This window comes from Genypterus blacodes, unplaced genomic scaffold (assembly GCF_046128005.1).
Source record: "Genypterus blacodes isolate CSIRO-AG114 ecotype Tasmania unplaced genomic scaffold, CSIRO-AGI_Gbla_v1 ptg000090l_1, whole genome shotgun sequence".
Taxonomy (NCBI): Eukaryota; Metazoa; Chordata; class Actinopteri; order Ophidiiformes; family Ophidiidae; genus Genypterus; species Genypterus blacodes.
In genome coordinates, this window is record NW_027466895.1 from 833,319 (window position 1) to 855,000 (window position 21,682).

General features: G+C 47.1%; 1 protein-coding gene across 1 annotated transcript in view; it reads left to right on the forward strand.

Annotated features, from left to right (window-relative positions):
* anks1b (ankyrin repeat and sterile alpha motif domain containing 1B) overlaps nucleotides 1–21,682 on the forward strand; it is a 117,547-nt gene that overhangs the window by 72,991 nt on the left and 22,874 nt on the right. The window contains exons 15-20 of the mRNA XM_076158846.1: nucleotides 5,499–6,094; nucleotides 6,353–6,475; nucleotides 7,848–7,917; nucleotides 9,387–9,493; nucleotides 14,383–14,481; nucleotides 14,999–15,151. Of these exons, the coding sequence (XP_076014961.1) occupies nucleotides 5,499–6,094; nucleotides 6,353–6,475; nucleotides 7,848–7,917; nucleotides 9,387–9,493; nucleotides 14,383–14,481; nucleotides 14,999–15,151 (1,148 nt within the window). The remainder of the gene's footprint in view (nucleotides 1–5,498; nucleotides 6,095–6,352; nucleotides 6,476–7,847; nucleotides 7,918–9,386; nucleotides 9,494–14,382; nucleotides 14,482–14,998; nucleotides 15,152–21,682) is intronic.

Genomic DNA, 21,682 nt, shown 5'->3' on the forward strand with positions numbered 1-21,682 from the left:
CCCTCCTACTTCAGGAGTCTAAAAGAAAAAATGGGTTACCTTGGGAGATGAGCCAGTTGCCGTGGCGATACACTGCGCTTACTGGGCTCGGAAGTGAAATGGGGGGAATTCAATATCTGCCCCTGGCCACCCTAAGGCCAGGCTCAGATTGACACGGCCTCTCAGACGTGAAGTCACCTCGACCCGCCTCAACCTGTGAGTGTGACGCAGGTTACCAGTCTGTGGGCACCGCCATCCTCAAATCCACACAGGATGAGGGTTTGGTTGGGTGTCTTTCATCTGGGAAAATGAATCTGGTGAATTGTTTGATCCTCCACAATCTGTGCAGTGATCTATGTGATGAAGGGGATCAAAATGGAGGCTGTCAGGTGCTCGCCCTCAAGTCTGCCTATGATGAAATCTAACAGTTGGCTGGCGAGAACATTTGAACCATTAAACTCTTCATGGTACACACACACAGACAGAGCACGAAACAGAAGTGACCCCATTTCAATGCCAAGACACGAGGACAAACTTTGACCATGATTGAAAATCCTCATAGAAATCTACTCAAATCTGACAGCCCTGAACAGTTTTTCAGCTTAACAAACCAGTAAAGGTTTCGTTTAGGTCATTTCACTCCATTTTATCTTTATTAATAAAATTCTAGCTTTACTATCAGTTCTTGGTAATAACTTTGGGCAGCATGTTTGCAGCCTCAGATCGGTCATCTCCACTACAAATCACGTCATTTCACCGTAAACCTGAGCACCAGTCCCCATCCACGATGTCGTTCCTTAGCCTAACTCAGCCCTAACCCTGAGGCTTGGGGAGCTGATGATGATTAATCCCAGCCTGTGGCATTTAGGAAATAGGGCTCAGTCTTTAATCTCCAGGATGACTGGCAGCTCAGATATTACTTTATACTTTTTAATAACAGTCAGCGTGTCGCCACAAGAGACGGAGCGATGAACACTATCAGACGTTTGAATCACCCCCCCGTACACACACACACAGACACACACACACATAAAAGACAACATGAATTGCATCAAAGAGATAGTTGAGGTAATATTTTCATGTGTGTATTCAGCATTGCGGTCTCATGTCAGCACAGACACACACACACACACACACACACACATTCATACACTCACAAAGATACACATTATCACAAGTAATTTCAGTTTCAGTCATTTCAACCCACGTTATCACAGAAATACGGGTAACAATAGGTGGAGTGTGTGTATACATTAAAGGCGCCACAGTGCACACAATAACGGTTTCTCTCACAATAAATATATATAAAATTATCCCCATGCATTGATAAGTTTAAGTTAATGCCTTTATTGTGCATGATGGAAATTGTGGCTTGCATGTGAGGCGCAATGAATCACACACACACATTGTCTGTCTATAGTTTGACAAGGGGCTTCAAAGAGGCAGTGCCTTAAATGACAACGGTGAACATTTACTATATCAGTAATGTGGATGAAAGGTAGAAACCCTAACATCCAGTTGGTTTGTGCTCCATTAGCGGCCTGAGTGGCTTCACCGTCCAGCCTCTCTGTTGACTCGTAACCTCCGGCTCCAGGCTCCAGGTTCTTGCTCTTTCATTTTCTCTCCCCTCGCCTCCTTCGTGTCATTCAATCCCTCATTCTGTCACACCTTTATTTCTCCAGCCGCTCCTGCAAGCTCTCATTCCCTCCTCTTTCTCTCTTCCCTCACAGTTACAATCCCCACCCTCCACCTCCTCCTCTATCTCTCAGCCTTGCTGCCACCCCCCCCCCCTGTCTTTGGTCTTGCAGCGTTGCTTCACTCTGCCTCTCCAGAGCTCATTTGCCCTCCACTTTCACCCTCTCTGTCTGTCTTTTCATCCATTGCTCTGTTGCCCACTCCCTATTTTTCTCCATATTTCTCTCCTCCGCCACCCTCGCCTTCTTCATCTCGCTCCCTGAGGTCTCCTATCCTTCCTCCATCCGTCTCCTCTCTCTCTCTCTCTCTCTCTATCTCTCTCTCTCTCTCTCTCTCTCTCTCCCTCCCTCTCCCTGAACATTCAGGGATGCACAATCAAGCAGGAAGCCGTCACTGCTGCTGCAGTGAACGTTTAACAAGCAATTAAACACGTCTCGTCTATCCTGAAGCCAGTGTGGCTCTGACGTAGAATTAGTCGAATCCATCACACTGGCCACCATCTGAAAGGGTTCGTCTTGACTTGATTTGCAAAGCGTACAAAAGGGGACAGGAAAGAGAAGGAAAATGGCTTTGCCCTCCCTTTTGTCAAGAATCTACTGTAGAGTATTGTCTTCAGTTCCCACTGAGAGACATGTTTACGTCTGGCTTTCTCCATCCACCTTCCTTCATCTTTCACTGGATTTAGATATGAAAAGAGTCTCATTTGCAATCGAGAGGCAGCATCCTTCACTTGAGGCGGGTGGGAATCCAGCTCATAAATTATGACTCCGCTCCTAAAAAATCACGACTCCTAACATTCGCACGGCTGGGAAGATGGGTGAGTTAGGGGCGTGACAGGTCAAAGCCAATGAAAATCATCGCTGCTTCATATAAAATAGCCACACTGTACATGATTGGAAAGGGGGGGTCTGTGTCTCTGTCTGTGTGGATGTCAGTCCTACAGCAGGGGGATGTTGGGGGATGCGATGTGAGGAGTGTTTGTTAGCGATCGGATCAAAACCTTATAACCCTAAATAAACTGAATAATCAACTGAGTTAGTTTGGAACACGTGTGAACCAAATACAGTTCAGGTAGATTTATAGGGAATACGGCGGTGTGATGCAATTGAAACTGGCACTTTTCTTTATGAATACCCCATATAGCATCTGCGATTAAAATAAAAATTCAATAAATCTGTTTACATTTTAATTTCCTCCCCCGCCCACTTGCCTCCTCTCTGGCTTCGCTCCATTGATAGATGTGAGGTGGGCGTATCTGTGTTGTGGAAAGGTTCTGCCTCATGTGATTGCCTCACACGTTGTTGCATCAGCCGGTTGCACAATCAATAAATATATTGATAAATCAGTCGCCCTGCCTGCCTGTATTTGTTTGCTGACATTTTGGTGATAGTGATGACAAAGGTTGTGTTCAATCTTTAACAGAAGCTGTGAGGGACATTGTGAAACACATCAGTGTTGTTGTGTGTCAAGAGAGGAACACAGAGTCACAACTGATTGGTATTCAGATAGGTTAAGTTGCTGCTTGTCGGAACACGTGTGTTTACGCGTCGGTATGCAGAGTGATGCCATCAGATATCAAACGTATGCTGCGTTTCAGCATAAGAAGTGTGTGTGTGAAGGGTGCAGATAGTAGTTTCTCAGTAGATAGTTGTTGCTCAGTTTGAGGGTTTACAACGCTGGGATCCAGGTAAGACCCATGCTCGCACACACACACACACACACACACACACACACACAGACACTAAGAGGGTGAAACGACAGAGGGGTCAGTGGACTTGTTGGCGGGTGTCTAATGAAGGTATTAGGCGACACATTGAGGAAGACAGCTGACGGGCAGATCCTCTTGTTTGTTTAGATGTTCTCATTTTGCAATTAAGTCTCACTTTCCTCCTACAATGTTCATGTTTCACTCAGCTGCTTTTTTTAAGCACACACACAGAGACGCTGGTTTTTCCCACACACCCCGAAGGCCGCACACTCTAAGCCACCCAAAAAACAGTGAGAGATGCTGAACGCTGGGCTCTCTGTTGCCATAGCGACCTAGGGGATCACCTGTTGCCGATGCTTTTCATCTTTAAAATAAGGATGAAGATGAGTTGCACACAGAGATGAAGGGTTGTTGGAATGAAACAGAAGTGTCCTTGCTCCTGCGTCCTGTTTGTTCCTCGTAATTATTTAGAAAATGTCACATCTCAACCCAAAAAAGGGATTCAGCTCCTTGTTCAATCATCAATAATCTGCCTGTGAACAAAGCGTTTGGTCTTTCATTTAGGGTGAAAGTGCACCGATTAGCAGCAGAGAAAAAGAAAAAGACAAATGTTGACAGGAGGCTCGTTTACCTACCTAATGCTGGCTGCTGTGTTGTGGATTGAAAGTGTATGTGTGTTTGTGTGTGTGTGTGTGTGTGTGTGTGTGTGTGTGTGTGTGTGTGTGTGTGGACATACACTGATTCACGGTACGAAAAGTCCAACACACTGCCAGCGTGGATGTTTCCACTTAGTCACTCCCGTGAGCTTTTCTAACACAGAGCAGCTAAGAAATGGAGATGGGGCCGTGCGTGTGCACTGTGCGTGTGCGTGTACATGGATGTGCACTGGTTTTATTTGTTCCACGTCACATGATTGTATGAATGAGTGTGTGAAAGTGTGGTTGTGTGTGTGTGCTCATGGCTGTATGCTCGTTTTATTTGTTCAAGTGACAGGATTGTAAGACCAAGTGTGTGGTCTAAGTAGTGTGTGTGTGTATGTGTGTATGTGGACGAGAAGGAGAGAGATACTTATCAGAGGTGAGATTGTTTACATGGCTTGGGACACAGTTGTAACACTCAGTGATAAGAAACAGAGCGAGAGAGAGTGTGTGTGTGTGTGTGTGTGTGTGTGTGTGTCCTCCCTCCCTCATACACATAAACACGTTTTTCAGCTTTTAATAGACTGTAAAGCCACATGACATAATTGTGTGTGTTTTACCTCTAATCAACAGATGACTGGAAAACAAAATGAGTTTTCAGTGTGTGTGTGTGTGCGTGTCTGTGTGTGTGTCTGTGTCTGTGTGTGTGTTTGTGCGTTTGTGTGTGTGTGTGTGCGTGCGAGTGTGCGTGCGTGTGTGTGTATGTGTGGGAGAGGGTGATGAAATTTTTCATGTATTTTCACCCACTCATGGGTTAGATTGCGTGAATATGATGCAGCTCCGTACAGAAGGAAACCTTTTTGTGAACGGAAGAGTCCACAGCATCTCTCTCCTGAATGTTCACATCAACCTGACGATCGGCTTTATGTCCCTGAATCATGAATAGTTTTCGTGTCATGAGGAACTCTAGTCTCCAGCTACGTTCCAGCTCTGTGTTTCTAGAAAATATTGTAAACTGAAGCGTTTAAATTTTGTGCAGAGGTATGCCCAAGCATAAACACACACACATACATACACACACACACACACACACGTAGATATACATCTACTGTCGCAGAAATGTGTTTGTGTGCAGCATCAAAAGAAGCTTTCACCCGGCTGCACGCAGACAGCGATGAGACCTCTCAAAGCATTTCTCCTCAAAGAGCCCAGTGAACGGTGAGAGATTGTCTGCCCCAATGAATTCATGCAAACATGCACCGGTTCAGACACACACACACGCACATACATACACACACACTTTTTCTCACATTGCAGTGAAGAAGCAGAGGTGTTTAATCCAAGTCAGGAGTTCCTGAAGAAGCTAGAGATGTATTATCAAATTTTTGTCCTTTCTCTGTGCAGCGTTGGTTGTTTTGCAGTGTTGTGTTTTGTTATATGAATGTGACCTTAATCTGTCTGTGTGTATTTCTTAACAGACGACGGGCCGTACCAGCGAGACCCTCCTCCTCCTCCTCAGCTGCCATCCAGCTCGCTTCTAGAGGACCGCAGGAGGAGCCACGTTCCTGAGGAGTTTGCGGGCCTGCTTCACGGATCTTCCCCGGCGTGTGAGACCCCTGACACGCCGTACCACCTTTACAATCTCAAACCTCAGGCACAGGGGAGCCTGCTGCAGCCGCCAGAGTTCAGCATCGGGATCGGACGAGGACCCCCTCAGGTCCTCCCAGCGACAGGAAAGGAGTCCTCGCTGCAGAGCAGCGACAAAGACCTCCAGAAGCCCCAGGTGGTCTACCGGACTGTCTTCCACACTAGGGTCAATCAGGACCAGGTCAGACCCAGGAACTGTGAGCAGGTGGATCCCCCGCGCCGGTGCTCGACACTGGGCCGCCCGCCTTCCATCTACTCCAGTCAGAACGGGGAGGTTCCGGTTGCCAAGGACGGTTCATCCGGATACGAGGAGAGGGCGTGCACCCTGGGGAGGATGAGGTCCATCCCACGCAGCGTTTTGGACCTGCAGCTATCCAAGACTCTGTCCAAGTCGGATTCCAACCTGGTGGCGGTGTCTCCCATACAGGTACGCTGTTGCTCACAGATATTTCATAGATTCCTAGCCACAATACACGGATGGGTTTCACATCTTTAATATTTAAAGTCAAGTATGTTTTTCTTTACCTTGTATTCCCAGTTACATCAATTGGGCGTATGTTGGGTTGACAATGACAAGACAATGTAAATGTTCCTAATTTACTCTTAGTATAGTCATAACCCATTAGCCAAAAAAAAGGTATTTGTACGTGACCATGATAATTGAAAATAACATTGTTTCTGACAGGAGGAGCACAGTTGGGGCTCTGGATCTCGGGGGCAGGGGCCCGGCAGTCCCAGCCCAGGAGAGGGCGCCAGTCCAGGGGGAAGACTGGAGCGAACGCCCTCCTTCACTGCTGAGTGGGAGGAGGTAAGAGACAGGAGAACCACTTACCAGATCTTTGATTCTAAAACTATCTAACACGGTGGGTCTCCTGTCAAGTAGAATGTATTGTATACGATGCTGACTGGCAGAGGGAAAAAAGATTTTGTTTCCTGTTTTAGGGAGCAGAGGTCGAGGGTGGCGTGTGTGTGTGTGTGAGTTTGTGTTTGTGCCCCGCGGGCCCGCTCACACAGATGTGATGCCCCAGATGGGATGCCAATGTCTGATCTGGGCTTTTATAAACACTCCCCGGGTCACGGACATGTCGTCTTCCAACTCAGCATTATTTGGATCCACACGCACGCACACGCACAAATAGATACTCATGAGTATTTACAGTCTCACACACCATCGCACATCAGTTTGGAGAAAAATGTTCCTCTCACACTTAATTAACAGCCGGGCGTAATTAGCTCCTCGCTCCTTCAAACACACACTAATGCATGTGAGAGGAAGTTCATTTGTGAAATCCTGTCCACCCATTTGCATTTGCTCCTCCGTCTACCTTTATATTTTACGTTCTTTAGTCTTCACATACGCAACATCGCTGACGGTGATGAATTAACATATGGAATTTCCCCTGAATTCCCAGCAATTAGCATGACCTTTCCTGTATAATCACACGCTAAAGGAGGATGAGATAAGGCAGCTTCAGGGGAAATTATGGAGTGATGTACGGGGGAAAATGGCAAACTTGCTCTATTTGCAGCACTCGCTCCACAAAATACAAACGCCGCGCATTATTAGCAAGCGCAACGCCACGAGGGACACTCCACCACAGGAAACGATCTGAAGATACACACACACACACACACATTCATTAGAGCTACGGGTGTAAAAGTAGGAGGTGTATAAACATCCACTGTATGAAACAAATTTGCGCTTTAATCCGCCTTCACCTTGAAAATAGCTGAAGTGTCTGTTGTTGCATGAATGCTAATTAATAACCTGCTCGCAACTTCAGAGAGACTTTTTCCCTCCAAAGAGGTTCAAGGGAGGGTTGAATGTAATAAACAGGTGAAGCGTCGGCTGACCCCTACACCTTCACGCTCTGCCTGTGTGTGAATGTGGTTGGTATTTGTCCGGCCTGCTCTTTAAGCTCCTGTGCTCCTGACAGCTGGACGGGTCATCCAGTCTGAAAGCTCGGGCGGTTCACAGCAGGTTCAGGGTCACGGCTCTAACCAGACACTACGGCCGTTCGCCATCTTCATCGTCTGCGCGGCCGTTCTCTTCTGCGTTTCAATCCGCAGGGGGATGATTGATGATTTACCTCCTCGGCTGCTGTAATGATTGTGACGGCTTTCCCCCCTCATGTGCTGCTTGTCTCTTTAACTCTTTCTCTTTCTGTCACTGCTTCAAGATTGACAAGATCATGAGTCTCATCGGTGCAGGAATAAGCAGTGGATTGGACATGAAGAAGGACACTGCAGGTAAAATATATGTGTGTGTGTGTGTGTCTGTGTGGGAGTTTGACTTTCCTTCACACATTGAGGGTGAATCTTTACCTGCATCCCGTAAATCCTCCTCTACTCAGCGCTGTTTACTGCTTTCATTTGTCACACACACACACCCCCCGCCACAGACACACACACACAATGCCCGTCCTCTACCTCCTGACCCCCCCTCTCCCCCGCCCATCCTCCCCCAACCCCCACCTCTCTCCTCATCTATGAATGCAAAGCCTCCGCTAACCATGGTTACCACAGGGAGAAATCCTGTTTGTGCCAAATCGGCTCTCCGCCCCTCAATAACCCACACACACACACATGTAGGCATGCATGCACATATATATACGCATACTTACACCCTGCGTGTGTGTGTGTGTGTGTGTGTGTGAGAGTGGGAGGGAGCTCCTTTTGCAGACAAAGACACTAAGGCTGTTGTGGTGGCTATTATCAGCGTATGCAGAGAGATGGAGAAGGGTAGAGCGAAATAGAGAGAGAGAGAGAGAGCGAGTAGGGGGGGCGGGGGACAGGGTGAAGATCAAAACCCTGAGAGAAGATAGAGATTGGAGGTAGACGGAGGAGAGAGAGTGAGGTAGAGTGAGGCAGAGAGGGAGGGAACGAGGGAGAAAGAGGAGCGCTGAGAGAGAGAGAGGGAGGGAGAGCAAGAGGAGGCTGCAGAAGCATACAGATGAGAGTGGGAGTACTTGATAAAGAGAAATCTACAGTGCAGGCAGCTCTCGCTCTTTTTCTCTCTCCGTCTCCTCTCTCTCTTTCTCTCTCTCCTACATGCACACACACTCTTTCACATGCACACAAACACGCACGCACACACACACGCACTTGAGAGGAGCAGCCAAGCGAGCGCAACAGCTGAAAAGGAAAGCGGCAGCGCGGCGACACACACACACACACACACACACACACACGCACAGCCTCCCTCTGTCTTGCGGATCTATACCTTCACTCCTATCTGAACCTCTCCACCCCCCCAGTCTGGGGACGGATTTATCCGCGGGACAGAAGCTCTTTTCTGGATACAACTTCAGCCTTCACCCCCTTCTGGACCTGCCGAACACAGCGTCTTGGACCCTTCCTCCTCCTCCTCCTCCTCCTCCTCCTCCCCCTCGCACCCTCACATGCTGACCTCCTCATCCCCACCATGCCAACTCCCCTAGCCTAGCCTGCAACTCTCTCCCTCCTCCTCTTCCCCCCTCTTCGTCCTCTCCACCTTTCTTCTCCCCTCACCTTTTCCTTTGCGCCTGCCTCCCATTCGCCTTCCTTCTCTGCCCGCTGCCTTGCCCAAAGACTCCTCAAAAGCATGGCGGGCTCCTTCGACAGCCACTTCGCCCGCCATAACATGATGTGGCAGTGCCAGCTGTCTCAGCCGGACTGCCGCTGCTACCGCGTGGACGGCTACTCCCTGCTGAAGCGCTTGCCTCTCCACCCCCTCATAGGTCCCCGCTGCCCGATGCAGTCCGTGGGCCAGTGGCTGGACTCCATCGGCCTGGTCCAGTATGAGAACCACCTGCTGGCCAATGGCTTTGACAACGTTCAGTTCATGGTGAGTGTTCATGATGTTATGGAGATGTGAATGTCTTCTTTTGTCTCATCATCCTTCATCTCAAGATATTTTGCCCTCTTATCTCTTTTTTTGTTACTGGAGTTCCCTCTTCTCTCTTTGTCACTCATTCCTCTTCCTCCTCTTCCCACTGATGCCATGTGAGGTCCTCCCACGCACAGAAATCCTACACCACATCACCATCACATCACCATCACAGCACCATCCAGCTCCCCCGCACCAAACTGCAGACATACGCACATTCTAAATCACAGACACATGCAAAGGCACCACATATGTGCCCGTGCGTGCGTGTGCCCATCTATACTCGCAGACATGTACACACCTCGCAGAAATGCACATAACCACCTGTAGCCCCGTCTGCTTACGCTTCATTCATCCTTTCCTGCGTTTTATGCAGAGATCCTTTGATTTCTTTGATAAGCATTTTTGATGTTCAGCAGTTGTGGGCGTGTGTGTATCAGAAATTCTGACAGCTACAGGGAGAGTGGGAGCGGTTGAGCGAAGGAGGAGTGAGGCGAGCGAGGAGGACTGTAACGGGGATGAAGAATTGAGTGCCAAAATTGGGAGAAACTGCAGCAGAGGCAGAAAGAGGGGAGAGGAAAACAGAGCGATGCTGACTGGAGGAGTTTATCTTTAGTTGCATTTTGTCACTGTTGGGTGAAAAAACGTCACAGTGCAAAATAACCTGTTTTTAAAACTTTGCATTATTTGGTTTATGTAAATATTTCATAAGCAATACATTTCTCTACTATTCTATTGTTATTTAGTTAATTAGCTAGAATGATATCAGAAACGGCACAAGAGAGTTAGATTGAAATATCACTCCACAATACTGTAATACCCAATACTATAAACAATACTAGTGTCCACCTGTTCTAGTTCTGTCTGACTGAGCTTATGTTTATCTCCTTCCATCACATTGAGACACATCAGGAGGGAATGATGTAATTTCCTGCACATTAAGGACAATTTCCCAGGTGTCTATACATCTGCATATACTGTGTGTGTGTGTGCACGCACGCTCACTTGCAGTCGCACCAGTCCTACAGTCAGTATGACCCTCATCTGTTCCTTTGGTTGCCGTGGCAACAGGAGGCAATCACAGAATCTCTGTCTCTCTCTCTCTCTGCGTCTCTCCCACACGTGGTCAGTGTGTTTCATGCAAGTATGATCACACATTATAAATGTAAGTAAGTGTGCAGTAGAATTGCACGACATTAGTTCATTGATTTCTGGAGCAGACGGAAAGTTGCCAGTAATCGTGTGTGTGTGTGTGTGTTTCTTCTTCCTCCCTGCGTCTCCTGTCTCCTGCAGTGGTTAATTATAATTTTTCCATACTAATCCACCTCTCTCTCTTTGTCTCTGTCTTTCTCACACACACACACAGGTTTGCTCTCCCAGTGGGAAGCTATGTGATATGCAGGCTTTTTATGTAAAACACAAATCTTAGCAGCCTTGAATGCAGAAGGAAGTGCAGCGTTTCCATAGAAACGTCTCCTTATCCACTGACCTGTGACGTACATTAATTTTCCTGTGTCACTAAAGTCACTGGTGGGAATATCACAAGAACTGATGAATTGACATTTTAAACCTAAAATTCAGAAGAAGCTCTTGTCAGCAGATGAGCTCGCTGCTCAGTGATGTAATGTACTAACAAGGCAGAGGTGTTTACATTGTTTACATTGAGACTGTGTGTAATGTCACATATCCACAGAGACTGTCTGGTGGATATGTGGCTGCCCCACTTTATGGCCTCTGCCTTCACCCTCTTTTCATTGTCTTCCTCATGAAGGCAGACATTTCTTACCGATGTTGCTGCTTTATTTGGGTTCGCTTGAAACTTTCATGTGTGAATCCAAACTGAACTGAGAGTAAAAGCGACAGGACGGCGCATTTGAATCTCTTTTTGCTGTTCCTGACAAAACAAAGGAAGAGTATTAATACATTCTGACCTTGGGGAAACTCGGCAGCCACCACAAATTGATATTAATGCTGCTGAGGCACACGCGACCAGGATCTCATCCATGTTTGCTTTTTGTTGTTGACATGGTTTCGTCAAGGAGAAGTCTGGGTCAGATTTCATTTCCGCGCCGCTCCGTATGGGAAATCAAGTTAAATGACAGATTTGAACGGAAAAGACGAGGGAAAAAACAAACGCGGTATGGGGTGGGGGGGCAGGCGGGCCCTCAAGCTGTTCTGCATTGATATTTGATGGCAGAGAGGCAACGCGAGCCGCCAGTCTGCCATCACGTCTCTGCTAATGGGGTCGGTGGAGTGGGTGTGCCGCATCACCTTAACCAGCCAGCAGAGGACAAACAGCGTAGATTGATGCACTTAAAGCAAAGTGGGTGGAGTGGTTGCTATGACGACAAGGACTAATCACGCCCCGTTGTTAATGTTAATGGATATCAATGTATATGATAGTGAGAAGGAGACAGAAAATGCAAATGCAGGACAAAGAGGCAATTAACCAACTGGTGGCCCCGCAATACCACCAGATACCACAAGGGGAGAGAGCAGAGGGATGAGAACAGATTACATCGTGTTTGTGGAGTGTGTTTGTACTGGAATAATGAGCTTTTTCACCTGCTCGGTTTATTTTCTGCCTGTGATCCGGAGCAATATCTCCAGCGTGGCGCTTACAGCTCACACATGCTCACACACACTTAACACCGGGGCCTCTTTATGTGTGAGTCGCCTCTAGTAGAGAGCCGTTCACCTTGCTTAGTCCTCTGACCGCCGCCCCATCGCCCGCTTTAACGGCGGTCATTATCAGACCTACACACACACACTGAAGTGTGAGAAGAATATGGGAGTGGAGGGTAACGAAGGAAGGCGGTCGACGGTGGAAATGACGCGATAAAGTCTGATTTGTTGTAGCTGACGTGAGAGACACATGCAAGACATAAACTATCCGCAGAAAGTGACGCTCATAAATACAGATATGAGGGAAAACAATTACACTATCTAGCTGCTATCCTGATGCTTTTTGCTCTGTCGTTAAGAGTTGATAATGGCGACGCTGTGCTGCAAAATGAATGGTGGTGCAGTGTTGGATAGCTGATGACAGGAATGAAGAAACAAAGCTGGATTCAGTTTTTTTTGGGTATAAAGGAGTTTAAACGAGTCGCCAGGGGCCAATACAATCAATTTACTCCCTCAGAGGGATGTGAGGAAACAATATTAGAGAAGGAACGCTGCCAATACCCATATTTTGCTCAAAGGTGGCACAGCTACAAACCTCATGAATAGTAAGCAGCCGCAATTGTGAAGGTCCCGGCATTCCTTCCACAAAAGTGCAAACGAGGACAGGGAAGAGACAATATGGAAAGGAAGGAAGGAAGTAAAGACTGAGGCAACGTTTTGATGAGGAGACGGGACAGCATTTCCGGAGAACAGATGAAGAATAACAAAGCATGGAGGGAACACGGCAGACAAAGGGGGGAAGATATCGCAGGCCGGGCTAGATTTGTAATATTTGCCAAAGCCTGTTGATGCTGATAACGGCCCCTCGCTGCCACCGTCTCTGTTCAATTCTGGCCTCAACCTCCCCGGGTCTCTGTGTGAATATTAACTCCTCTGCTGAGCCGTGCGGTTCGGCTGGGCAGAACTTTGACGTCCACCAGTGAAAACGGATGGTGGTTGTGTTTCTGCTCTGATCCATCACCTGAGAGGGACAGGATTGTTTTGGATAAAGAGAAAGGCGAGAAAAGTGGAAGAAAGAGACAAAATCTGAGACTCTCCGTCTCCCCCTATCAGGTGTCCAACAGGGAGCAATTAGTCCTGCCTTTCCAACCCCCCTACAGTCCACTCAGTGGGCCATCACTCGTGGCTCTGTAGATTCAGCGGACACCTGCTCTGCACTCTATTAATCAGTCTGGTAGCTGATCTGTGAACCCTGGCGTGGAGAGAGCGCAGATGGAATACATTTGGTGCATCAGGCGGGTACGGAGCAGATTGTGAGGTCTTACATGTTAAGACTTAATTTAAGACCTTTGCTTGGTCAACCGAGCCTGGACGCCTGCACTAATGAAGTTGTAACATCCACAATGGAGATTGTGCAGCACGTTGTGATCCAGGTGACAAACTGAGACTAACAGTTATTATTAGAATTATGATAACTTCACGCTCTGTTATACTTTACAAGTGCAAACACAGAAAATTAAGAAATAATCAGAATTCCACCATAGACGTGTCAGTGTGCCATAAAATGCAATTCCATACAAACATCATTTGGAATTCTGATTCTGATTATTCCCCACGCGTGATTGCAGCAGATTTCTCCGTACGGACGTTCTTCAGGATGCCGCAGTGAAGGCGAAACGTCAGCCGGTGCCCATCTGGAATGAAAATGTCACAGCCTCGGAGCGAAATGTCCTTTGCGGGGCGCAGAGGTCCCTGGAGTGGACAGAGCAGAAATAGAAAGAGGAAAAACGGATTCTTCTCTTTCCTCTTGCTCCTGTTTATCACTGGTGTTAGTTGGCAGAGAACATTGTGTGTGTGTGTGTGTGTGTGTGTGTGTGTGTGTGTGTGTGTGTGTGTGTGTGTGATGGTCCTCAGACTGCACATTCAGTCCTCCTCACTTTCCTCTTCTGTCAAAATCTATATTTCTAATAACGTCTCCGGCTGAGAGTTTGGCCTTTCCCTCCTGACGCAGCTCTCACCACGTCACCTCCATCTCTCCTTCCTCTCATTATCCATCTGTATGAAGACTCTGGACGGTGGGGGACGGATGTCTCACAGGTCTCTGCAGGTCCCCCATCAGACTCATTAAAGCCTGAGTCGGAATGTTAAACTTACAGTGTTGCAACATTTTCACAATCTCACAATCTTCTCACCTTGCCTCTTGTCTGTGTGTCCACCTGCAGGGCAGCAACGTGGTGGAGGACCAGGACCTGCTGGAAATTGGGATCCTCAACTCAGCTCACAGACAGCGCCTCCTGCAGGCCATACGGCTGCTGCCTCGGGTCAGTGCATGTCTTCAGGCGTGAAAAGTGTCCTTTAGGAGTCAAATCTGTATTTAGGTTTTACCATGGCAACCACCTGCACGCAATTTCACTGCAGTGCTGGAGAATACTTGAGTGGACACTTTTGGATCTGTTGATCACACACACATACGCATGTCACACATCATATAGACACCAGCGCCACAAACTGTTGCTGAATCCCCCCCGCCCCCTTGCTCACACTCGTGTTTACATGTTTACAGCCAGAAAGATGAGCTCATCACAACGCCGCCTGCAGTCATGAAGTTGTTACAGATTAAAACCTGGAGCTCCTTCAACCGACGAGGAGGCTTCGTCTTACATAACGGACCATGAATCTTTAATTACCCACATGGAAAAATGAGTTTGTTTGAGCTAAAATCACAAGCAAAAGGAAGAAATGATCCTCATTCAAATATGAATAGATGAATAGATATAATATCATGTATACTGTGTACAAATGCTGTCCTCTCTAATTTCCGTCTCATCCCTGCCATAGGTGCGGCCCGTCGGATATGACGGCAACAACCCAACGTCCGTGGCCGAGTGGCTGGAGTCCCTGGAGCTCGGCGACTACACCAAGTCGTTCCTCATCAACGGTTACACATCCATGGAGCTGGTGAAGAAGATATGGGAGATCGAGCTCATCAACGTGAGTCAAACCCGTCTGCTTCTCCTGTGAATTTTCATCCCTTGATTCCACATTGATGGCAGTAATCTTCTGTGTGTCAATGTATGTCACGCTGTGTTGTGACAGACCTCCTCCTTCACCCTTTCGTCAGGTATTTTAATGCGATGGAAGCAGAAAGGGTTTTTATGACTCAGCGTTGGATTAGATTGGGTTCTGATGGAGCACAGCCGCACAGCTGGCCCGAGCTGAAGGTTTATGAAGCTGAACGCAGGTTAATTCTGTCGTGCTGTTGCACCTCCTGCTCGATATATTGAACCCCAGACGGGCACTATATACCAGAGTGTGTGTGCGCTTTGGCCTTTCCTGCTCTTCATCAGAGGCAAAGGCTAAAGTCAATGGCGGTGGTCATCTCTCTGTGGGGAGGTCAGACAGGGCCGAGCGGCCTTCAGGCGGCGTGTGCTCAGGATACAAACAGGATGGTGGATACATATACAAGCTGTAGCATCATATCCTCATTATATTTCCTGTCAGAACGATGCTTCTTGTTGTGTTTACACATAGAACTTACCTGGAGGATTCACACTCTCTACCCTGGACGATTACAATGTTTGACATTCGAGCTGGCGTGTTGTTGCAAGCAGTGTTAAGTTATTGATGAGTTTTTGCTCACATATAATCTGCAGAGGAGACAGCAGGCATTGCTGCCTCGTCCCCTCAGAGTGATGAGCTCCTCTGATGATCCCCAAAACCAGGCCAGATTGCAGAGGGCGCCTGATTTCAATGAGAGGGGGCTGGGGGGGCATAGAGAGAGAGAGAGAGAGTCTTCTCGGCAGAGGATAAAGTGATGAGTGATCAGCTGGAGGAGGTGGGGAGGGAGTTACATAAGCATGTGGGATGCAAGATGTTTCACAGCGCTGGGGATACCGCCCCCACATGCTGCGCTTGTGTGTGTGTGTGTTTGTGTGTGAGAGACAGAGAGAGAGAGATTCTGCGTGCATATGTGAAACAGAGAAAGTGTGAATGCAGCTTGCTGATGTGCTTGCGTCTGTTGAATGTGTGGCGACTCCTCACAATCAGGCAAAGCAATACATACTATACTATACATAATATATATTGTTTATAGTATACAGATGAATCACACACACCATATACATCTTCAATGCCCCAGAAGTATGCACAAGTGTGTATGTTACAGTACAGATGACATCAAGGATAGGTGCTTAGGTCACTGTGTTTATGAATTCATCGTGGTAAAGAAGTGGCTGCAGTTCCAGGTGGAGCCACTAGAGGCTGCTCAAGCATCACTTTCAATCATACGGTCTGCAGGTAATGATTTATTTTTTTTGTATGTGTGTGTTCGTGTGTACCTGCTGTCCTCTAATGAGTGTGCACCACTGCAGCAGTTGTGTCAGTGAAGCACTCCCTGGGGTGATGGGGTGGCCACTGTGTGTGTGTGTGTGTGTGTGTGTGTGTGTGTGTGTGTGCTTGTGTGTGTGTGTGTGTGTGTCAGAGAGAGAAAGAGAGAGAGAGAGAGAGAGAGAGCGAGCTACAGTAGGAGGGTATGATGAAACAGTAACTGGAAGGACAGATACAAGAGTTAGTGATAGACTGAGAGAGAGAGAGAGAGAGAGGAGATCATTTAAGAATACAATTCAACCAGATAATCGCTACAGGCAACAGATGCCATGGTCTTCAGGGAGATGTGCAGCAGCGTTTAAGCATTGTTGGACTGGTTTCAAATTGAAGGGAAAATTAAAGTGTGTGTGTTTATGTGTGCATGTATGTCCTTTGGAATGGACACATCTGTGAGGGCCTGCTGTTGTGAGAGCTCTAAACACCTTTCAATCCTCAGGACACACACACACACACACACACACACACACACACACTCACGGGTTCCTCTCTCTGTCTTTGTTGTGGATGAGTTTGTTTCATCAGACACCTGGTCCAGTTCAGACACAGAACATGAAGGGCATGTGTTTGAGAGCAGGAGGATCTGATCCAACATGGGTTTGAGACCCACAGATCACTGTGAAAGAGCTGTGACCCGCTGCTGAAAGGGTTTACGAATAGTTCTGTTGTGACATTTCAGATAAAAATGTCATGTGAAGTGCAGTGAATGGAAATTGCAAACTGATTTAGTCTGACTTTTTGGTGGTTTCTGCTTTAAATTATTAAATTAGCTTGAATAATAGAGAATTATTCATTAATAAAAATGGGCAACTAAGTGCCGACTCCCCTCATAATTGGGTTTTTACGTTTTGTTAAAATTTCACTAATCACTTCCCAAAGAAACCACAGGGCTGGTTTGCAAATTTATATCCATGTAGAGATCCTGCTGAAGGTGGCTTGGTCATAATACGAATCACAGTTTGCGAGTGGAGATCTCGGATTTGTGCCTTTAATTCTCCCTTTAACCTATTGTAATTTTCCTGACAGTATTCCTACATCAGCATACTTTAAATACTGATTAAAAGCTGTCTCAGAGATAAACAAATTTGTGATGACATGGTCCTCAAACTAATCATGGACTCATGGACTGATGGATCCACACCACCTCTCCAACATACAATTACAGATATGGTGTGAAGATATGAAGTAAAATCTGCACATCTGGCAAGTAACATTGGATCCATTTATACTTTTACTATACACAAGTATCAAAGGTATTGATTGTGATTTTTAGTGACCAAGACTAAAGTAAATTCAATGAAAATATAAATACTCAAGCAAAATACAGATACTCCCCCCCAGAAATAGTTGAGTGCTCGCATGAAGTATATTACTTTGTTACTTTGCACCACAGATTTCTAAGATTTCAGTCCCGTATAGACAGGACCACAGTTAATCTGGCCTACCAGCAGGGGGCGCTCCATTGCTGTAGTATGCTCATCCCGGGCTAAAACTGTGAGTCTGAGGTCCAATCACAGAGGAGAGGAATCATGTTGGAATGAAGTAAATGTATTTGGTATTGTTGTGGTATTTATATTCTTGATCGTGTTTGTTTTTAATCAACATTATAAAGTTGAAGCTTTCCACAGAGCCAGATGCAGAAGCTTTGGATCCCTCTGGAGGGTCGAGTTTTGTTGTCTCGTGCTCTATGAGGTCAGGCTCTTTGGATCCAGCAACCTTTAGATCAAATATGCGTGTGACCTTTTAATAGATCTCTGCAGGGGGAGCCGGGTCACTGCGGGTAAATGTGCTAACAAGCATGACCAATAGAGAGGACAGATACAAATAGAACACACATACAGTTTTATACAAATATACATTATTTATTTGTTGTCATACTTTACAGTGCACTGATGGTGTACTTGAAAGGTACCGTAAAGATCCACAGGGTGGCGCTGCTGCCCCTTGGCTCAGTCCTGGGCTCCTCTTCAGGCGGGGAAACAACCAAACTCCTGCGTCAAGGCTGCATATTGGAGTGATTTGAAGTGAGCCCCTCGCACCGGTGGAGTGCAGATAGACTCCGCTCCTCCAGGGATAATGCAGCCTAATGTGTTCCTGATGAGTGGACCCTGTTATGTGTGCCTGTGTGTGTGTGTGTGGGTGTTGTGTGCCCTGATTCACTCGGCTGATGTGCGTATTAGACATTGTCTCATGTGATTTCCATGCTTGTAGGAATGGGGTTTGTACGTAGGAGAAGCTTTTGCGTCATACCTGTGCATTGCAGGTTAAGGCGTGTGAAGTGTGTGCGCAGCATGTGGGCGTGTGTGTGTGCTGTGTGTGTGTGTGTGTGTGTGTGTGATTCACCTACAGGGCCTGACTTGTTCCTGCATTCCCTACTTTTGTTGTTGCAGCATGTCGAGGGGTACTTCGCATACACATACACATACACACACACACACACACACACACACGCACGTTCCTTAATCTTAGTGTGTGCAGTTTCCAAAATAAATTTAGGACAGTTCATGATGGTCCAGCCTTTTTTTCTCCTGCTTGTGCTCTGTTGCTATGACGGCTACCAGTTACCATAGAGACTAGAGATATGTGCACTTGGTATAAACGAGTAAGTGTGTATGTATGTGTGTTGCATTATGTGTGTCACCTTCTTTGACGCCTTTCCAAATGGACAGATTGTCTCACATCCCAACACCAGATGGTTCCTGCCTCCGTTAGCCACTGCAAGCTTAAACCCGACTGTATATACCATGCAAATAGGGCCTATATACACACACACACACACAGACACACTGACACGCAGGCACACACACACTCACTCACACATGCACACAGTGAAGAGAGTGTCACATCCTTGTACACTTACTTCAGAAATTTTCACACCAAAAATGTGCTGGTACGTGTGAAGTTGTGGGTGTCGCACACACACGGCTCATACAGGAGGGTGCGTTCCTACATTGTAGATACCCGCCGTGTGACTGCGTATGAAGGGTGCGTTCACAAACGCAAGAGGAGTGCGTGAGGAGGGTTCGCTGTTAATTTCCGTGTAGGTGGATTTGCCTCAGGACTGCAGTGTGCTTCACCGATGAATCTCTCCTGCAGCCTTATTTGGCTTTTACCTGCTTTGCTCTGTACGTTGTGGAGTGTGTATGTGGGAGGTGCCAGGAGAGAATATGTGTGTGACCCCTGAACACATAGTAACGCAAGCACTATAGCTGCTGATCAACATCCTCACTGGATTAAAGGGATCCACCTCTGCCCTCTTGCTGCAGCATCAGTGTGCACACAGAGTGAGAACAGAAAGGTTTTATGTTGTGTCTCTTTAAGGTCGCCTGTGCTGTTCTGATTGACCAGATGGGGGTGTATTGGATGTGGATTTATCAGTTTCCCTCACTTCTCCTTACATTTTGAATTAACAACAGGATGTGGAAAGTCATCTTCAATCCCGCCTTACATTTATAGAGTCGTGTCTCTGCTGACAAACAATAAGATGGAGTTGACATCTCGGGTTTTATCCCCCAGGATCACATCAGTGGAACCTCGTAAAGACAGAAATAGTCGTCATGACATCACGCCTCGTGGGTTCTATTTCATTTGTCGTTTCTCACACATGTGAATTCACACACACACTCACACACACACACACGAACAACACATTTGCAGCACACGCTAAGCACATGGGCGCCTTCAGTTCTCTCAGTTCGGTTCTGTGGTCAGTAGATACAGAATGGGACAGATTGAAGAGTACAACATCTATATTCGGACGCTGGCAGTTCCATAAAGTTCAGTTCAGTAAATTTAAAAAAAGCTGGGGAAAATCCCTGAGGAACACTGCAAAATAGTGAGCAGGAACACATAAATGGGAATTTTAGTGCTCTGAGCCATTTCCTGCCATCTGCCTAAACATGTCCGCCTACAAATGGAAAAATCCAACACTGCAGATTGGAGTAGAAACGTGTTTATTTACAGGTGAAATTTTACGCTGAAGTTACCGCGCCGTTGCGGTCTCTGTGCGGGCCCAGCGTCTCCATAGTGACGAGATGGAGAAAGGGGGGAGGTTTGTAAGCTGGATAGAGAGAACAAGCAGGGGGGGGAGGGAATGTATGTGTGTGTGTGTGTGTGTGTGTGTGTATGTGTGTGTGTGTAGAGAGAGAGAGCTCAGGCAGAGACATGTAGGAGATGTAGTCTGGCTGCCGCAAGCTGAAGAAAGAGGAGGAGTTGGTGAACGCTGGAAATCGCTGCAGAGAGAGGGAGGGAGGGAGAGAGGGAGGGAGAGAGTGAGTGAGTGACCAGGCTGGTGGTGAGGAGACGAGGAGTAAGGCGAGCAAAGTGTGGCAAGAGAGGAAGAGGGGCAGACGTGCTTCTGTTGGACACCAGTGAAGAAGAGCAAAAATAGACAGAGGGGGATAGAAAAGAAGAAGAAGAAGGAAGAGAAACTGAAGAGTGCTCCTCAGCCTGTCACCGTGGAATAAGTCCTCTCCTGAGCACAGGTAAGCATTCTGGGAGAGAGCGATGAGGAAGAGGAGGGAGGGGGGGGTTACCGTAGAGAAAAGTAGAGGGATGAAGGTGCGATGGTGATGACGATGACTGATCCTTTTGTTTCTCTCTGGTTGCGCTCAGCAAGGCGATCGGTCCTCTGAGGTGATTTTAACCCCCCTGAATCAACACTGCTGACTGGGCTGATTTTCTGACTGTGTAGCCGTGTGTGTGCATCTTTGACTAACCTATATGTGCCTGTGTGTGTGTGTGTGTGTGTGTGTGTCTGTTTGTGTGTTTTGGAAGCATTTACCAGCACGTGTCAGAAGGTTTTTGTGACTCTATGTAATGGTCGCAAGTTATTGCGAGATAAGTTGGACGAAGAAGTTAGACGTGTCTTCTCCTCTTCTCTGGCAGCTCAACGTCCATATATGGTTTTAAATCCCTACATTATTTACCCCTGTTGGGAGTAGAGTTGGTTTCTCACACAAGGAGCGATCAGGTCGTTGCTTTTCACTGCAAGTCCAAGTCATGCCAATGCCTGAAGTCCGTTCTATATTTCTTCTTCGTTCTATTTTAGTGTTGAGTTTAGTCATTCTGCTGCAGCTACTCCACAAGTCCTAAACCTGCCCTAATTTGTCTGCTATCATTATTTGCGCCCTGGTAGAA